Below are 6,000 nucleotides of genomic sequence, written 5' to 3' on the forward strand. Positions count from 1 at the left end.
TTCACTCAGGTATGTAAGTAGGGACTGGGGAATGTAAGAGATTCTCTAGTTTGCCATGTTTGTTGGTCAATCAAGACAGTACAAAACTTGCCATTTTGGATGCATTGAAATCCAACTTTGGATAGGAGAGCAAGAGCTTTGCTGGACTATGGATTAGTGCCCCTAAGCATTTTCTTCTTGACAAATATCAAGTGAAGTAACAGATGTATTTCACTGAATCTGACTTCATTTCAGGTAACTAGCAAGCTATTTTTGCCGAACAACTATAAAAGTTGCTGTCTAATGCTAATGAGGTTTGTGCAGCTTGTTAGCACACATCCAGGCTGCTGGAAGAGCTACAGTATTGCTTCCTCAGCAGCTGCAATATCCTGTTTTCATGAAAATATACTCATAAGACTTAAGTTAATAATGATGGTTTAACTTTTTTTCTTTTTTTTGTAAATGTCTGGATTGCATCAAGACAACGGCAGTTCTCAGCCTGAAATGTTTATCTTAACTGTGATCTCCGCTCTTTGGAAAACTTTTCCAGTTTGAGTCTCTGCATAGTGCTCACCAGCAAAAACGTTTTGCTTCTAAATTGCCTTTCACCAGCACTCCTGTCTAAATTAGACTAGTGACACAACTCTACTCTCCTGAGACTGCGCTTGTTTCTCTGGGGACTCTTCCCCAGATGCTAGGTATGCTATTTCTTGAATAAGCTCAGTGCATACTCTAGTATTCAATGTAACTTCCCAAATTTGGGTTCCCAGATGGTACTGCAGCATGCTGCTAAGCTACTCAGATAGCAGCAAGTGCCCTATGGTAAGTAGTTAATTTTAAGCTTATTTGAGGATATTTAATTGCAGTTAGCCTCATCAGGGTCATATCCAACAGAAACACCTGTGATGCATGTTTAGGCATTGCTGGAGGCAGGGAAAAAAGAGACATTTCCTCAGGGAGTCAGATGGTTGTATCAGCACTTGAACAAAGCCATCAGTAAGTTCAAGGCAGCAGTGGACATTCTGCACTCAGAAAGCATCCAGCACTGACCTGGAAACTTTTGAAGTCTGACTGAATTTCAATTCAGTAACAGCTAATTTTCACTACTAAACAAATGGCATGAGATAATTGCTTCAATAATGTTATTGTACATTAAGGTTTCCAAAAGTTACCATGGCATTCCTATGGTTATGAGCCATGCAGGTGAACTCTGCTGTTGAAAAAGTCACTACCTTTACCAATTTGCTTGCTACCTCTACCAGTTTCCAGTAATTGGTCTTATATACACACTTTGGTCTCAGACATTAACCACTACCCAGTCTTTCTTATTCCCCTGTCAGCTAGTCATAACCTCAAAAAACACAGTTCATTTTCTTTGAGACCCTTACAGCCAAATTTGATGTAAAGTGGATAGCTTAGAAGCTAGTTATGAAAATGGAAGCAGCATGAACTCATCTTTTTGATTTCACGTTCTCCATTTTTTATCCTGTCTCAATTTTCTCAAAGGTTTTTCCCATCTTCTCACCTCCTTACCTATCTTTACTTCAGCTCTACGGAACAGATTAATTTCCCCATTTATACATATTCTAGGTATCAACTATATGCCTAATTAAATCAGTGACTTGCTATAGGTAAACTATTTTAATCTTACACTTCACTGAGTCCTATCAAACCCCACAGTATCCACTGCTACATTTTAGACACACAAAAAGAATAGAAATTTAACCCATGTTACTGTGTAGAAGCATGCTTGCAAGACACAAAATTTCTTCACCTCTAAGACTGATGTAATCATCTCCATGTCACACATTAAAATCATCTTAAGATTTTCAGCAGTAATGGTCACTAGGCTTGTCCTACTTTTGTACTGCTGCATTCTGCTTCACTTTTAAGTGCTGACCTACAAATTTTAAGACTCTGTTCCAGTATGACTAATATACTACATGATAAGGGCAGATCCAGGTACAAAGTCCCTCTTCTAAAACAAATCTAGATTCACCAGCAACCTCATAATGTAAAGTAAACCTGTGTTATGCTTTTGTTTCTGAAGCACACATTTGCTGCCAATTCTACCCTCAAATTCAGTAATACAGCTTTTTGTCAAGCGGCTCTTTTTTGGTTAAGGTTTAATATCAACTCTTCAAATAGTTGTTAAAATTATTTCCTATGGCATTAGGACATAGAAAGCTCTCAGCTGTAAAAAACTATCATCAGGAAATCTTCACTTGCCTGAAATGGAATGTTATTAAAACATTTTTCTACAGTAGATTCACGAACACTACATTTATTGGTTTTAACATGTACTGATTACACTGTGCTGATTACAGAGAAGTTACACTACAAATTAGTTGTTTGTTAAGAAAGTAACATAAGTTACTGCGTGGTACCATAAGGTAAGAGTCATAACAGCTTGCATGGCACTTCACAGCTCTAAATCTGGAGCACTTTACAAATACCTGTTCACACCCACTTTTCAGATACAGGAACAATGAATGATTAAATGGCTTTCCCAAGTTACTACAATGAACTTTCAACCTGTTAACAGAAACAGTCCAAAAATCTTCAGAGTTCACGTCTGACAGGTCAAAGGGATCATCATCTTGTAGGCAACAAATCTCTTAGTGTTACTTCTCAACAGATCTCAGTTCAGACTTTGCTACTTAGAACCTGAAAAACCCTATACAATATACTCTAGAAGACAGGGAAAAACATAGGGCCGCCCCCCCCCAAACTATAAAAGTATATAAGTATATAAAAGTACATGAAGACAACACAGATCTTGACTCCTACAGCTCTTGAACCCTCTTTACCTGATTTTCAGAATTCATGCTCTGCACAGTCTAAACATTTCCCCATATACCTCCTTCTCTCTTTTAAATCATTTGTCACTAAACTAACCAGGAAAAGGTCAAACACAAGCTGAAGTGAAAAACGATAACTCAGAATAAAGCTAACATCTGGAAACAATGCACTTATCTGGAGAGCTCCCATATTCATTAGTAAATTGTTATTAAATTCACTGCCAATCCCAAGCAAAAGCAAGAATTCCCAAACTGAGATACCTGGGACCTGTCCACAGAGGTACCTTCTGTCAAATGGCAGTGATCTTCAGGGACACGTGTCTATGTATTTGCTGAATATTGTGTATATATACATATATACACACACACAAAACATGACAAGTGTGTGTGTTTGTAAATTCTCTATTACCAACCTTATATTGAAAAGGCCAAACTCACTAATACCTTAAGTCAAACATAAGACTTCAGTATTAAAAATCAGAATATTGCCTAGATGACTTGTACCCCTTAGTATCAAGACAGACAGAATGTTTACTGGGAGTTCTCCCTCTCCATGAATTAGTGAACATGAATAAGGAAGGAGACAGGCAACTAAATTACAAGGTGAACAGTATAAAAAGTTCCAGCATTTCAATTTTGGAGAGTAGGTGCCTGTAGACTACTAAGGTCTTTTAGACTACCATGATCTTTTATCCTTGAGCCCTTCATGAAGTGTGACCACGAGGTGAGATAAGCCTGGCTGCTAACAGTTATTCACAAAAGCAACGGGCACTTCTCAGAAGTGTACGAAGGATCTGAAAAATGTCACTTACATATTTGTACCCAAATTATCTCTTTAGAACTGGTAAACGCTTTCTTAGGGCCTACTGCATTTCCCAAGTCATGCACAAGGACAATACATCACAATGACTTAATGAGCGAGAGTTTTAAAATGCTACACTGGAAGGGGGCATTCCAATAAGAGCATTCCGTGCTCATCCGCTTTTCAAGTTCTACTATTAGATGAACTTCACAAATTCTGCACAGATCTGTCTATACACAGTCTGTACACAGCTTGCTTTCTGTTCTTCTCTTCCTGTGTTTTTAAAAGCCACACTACTGTCAGTCAACATGAAAGCAGATTTTCATCAACCTCAGCCAACATGGAACAGAATGCTTCGTGCCTACTTAAAACCCCAATAGTATGAAGTATGAATTATTGTATTATTTCCCATTTAATGCTGCAGCAACTACTTTGCCTCACTAGTTCCAGGTGTGTGTCCCCTCCACCCCTTGTATCTCACAAAGAGCAAAAACTTCAGAGAATACCATGCAGGCTGCCAAGGATGCTTCACCACTTTTGCAGGATGTCACACGGCAAGACAGTATGAACTGTAGACATCACCTGCCTAAATTCTTCCTGTAACCAACCTTTCTTCACAAGGATGATGTGGCCTTTTATTCTGCTACCCAAGCTTCTTAACATTTGGCATTCATTTCACAAACACCTTCAATGGCTTGTGCACGCTTATGGAGTTTTCACCAAGAGAGTCTATGCAATGTGAAATCACCAGGCTGGCAACGTCTGCCAAGTCATTCCACAAAACTGAAAAAGCTGTGTTTACTTTCCAAACATTCCACCACCAGATACCAAGCCTGGTATTTTTAAAAGATACATTCAAAATTATCATTGACTCACTGCCATGCCACAAAAAATATTAATTAAAACCATAAATTACAACCGTTTTGTGATTATGTGATATTGAATGAATTTCAAATGGTCTTTAAAATGGTTAAATGGTCATTGTGGAAAAGTCTTAAAAGACTTAACAAATTGCTGCCACAGTAAAAAATGTTTGACAAGTTAGCCAGAAATGGCATAACGGAAAAAGTTTTCAAAAGTTAAAATTAAAAAAAACAACAACAACCCAAAATCCTAAAACGTTCAAGTACAAATGTTATAATTTTTTTTCCCCCCATAGTACAAAAAGATGTATTAACACTAATGCCTACAGCATAACTCAGAGAAAGTCACTGGAAGAGCTACTGAAATTTGCTTTTATACAGCAGAAAGCTATTAGGAAATATTATAGTGACTGAGAAAATATTTTAATATTGTAATAATATGTACCAGTTCTCCACTTTCAGTTAAATTAGTATTTAGAGCTTCATCAAATAGTCCATGAAATACAACGCTCCCTAGAAAACAATTTAAAGCTCAAAGGGACTGGACACTTATTTGTGGATCAAAACAGAGGCATACATAAGTAACAAACTCACCAGCTATGTATTTGTTCATTCCCAGAGCAATTTTTTCAAGTGAAATGGGATACAGGGTATCTAAGCCAAGAGGAAAATCTGATTTCACAGTAACGTACGGTACCTGCAACATCTTCTGGATCCGTTACAACAATGTGTGCATTTAACTCCTGTAACTTATGATGCAAGTCTTCTAACTTCTTATTTGATTTTTTCAAAATGTTATCCACATAGGCCAAGTTCTTTTTATCTGTTGTGACCTTCCTGAGGTTCTCTGCTCCTTCCTTGATTTTAAGTTCCTTCCTTATTTCCCGCTTGATTTGGTCCTTTACTTCGTCCAGCTTCTGCTGTACCATTGTATCCGAAAAGTCCAACTTCTGGCCAGGGATCACATTCTCAGAGGCTAGAAGACTTTTGGCATCCCCCTAGAAAGAAAAACAGTAATATAACTACCAGGAAACACTGTTTCTTGACAATTCTTGTTGCACACTTATGATGACTAGAATTTAGGCCTCTGTATGTTAAACACTCACTTTCTAAGACCATTCACTAACCATGGGTCCACACTCATGTTGCCCTAAAATAACAAACTCACAAGACATTGCATGGTAAATGGAGTTACATTTTACAACAGGTTTATTTTAAATTCAGTGACATCTTTACTATGCCTATTTTTAACACCAAGAGACTGAAATACTTCTGGATTTGTCATGGCTACTTGCCTGGCAGTTATAAGCCTCAGAGCTAATGACTCACATTTGTAGTTTTCTAGATTTAATTGTGTGTTTTAATAGACTAAATGGATACAGGAAATAAGATTAATGTATAACAATTATTATCTATGATGAATTTTTATACATTCATTAGAATACATTCCTTTTAAAGATTGTAAAAAACAAAAACAAAAAAACAACAAAACCAGTAACGTCTGCAAATGCTTAAAGAAATACCGGTATCTTTATAAAGACTTGTCAAGATGTTA

At 37.2% G+C, this 6,000-nt stretch overlaps 1 protein-coding gene across 1 annotated transcript in view; it reads right to left on the reverse strand.

The window, feature by feature from the left end:
* The window catches only part of PKN2 (protein kinase N2), a 29,015-nt gene extending 23,578 nt beyond the window's left edge, over positions 1 to 5,437 (reverse strand). The window contains exon 1 of the mRNA XM_008939059.1: positions 5,143 to 5,437. Coding sequence (XP_008937307.1) covers positions 5,143 to 5,374 — 232 coding nt within the window. The 5' untranslated portion in view covers positions 5,375 to 5,437. The remainder of the gene's footprint in view (positions 1 to 5,142) is intronic.
* Positions 5,438 to 6,000: the final 563 nt, after the last annotated feature.

Source organism: Merops nubicus, unplaced genomic scaffold (genome assembly GCF_000691845.1).
Source record: "Merops nubicus isolate BGI_N331 unplaced genomic scaffold, ASM69184v1 scaffold39950, whole genome shotgun sequence".
In the NCBI taxonomy this organism is placed as follows: Eukaryota; Metazoa; Chordata; class Aves; order Coraciiformes; family Meropidae; genus Merops; species Merops nubicus.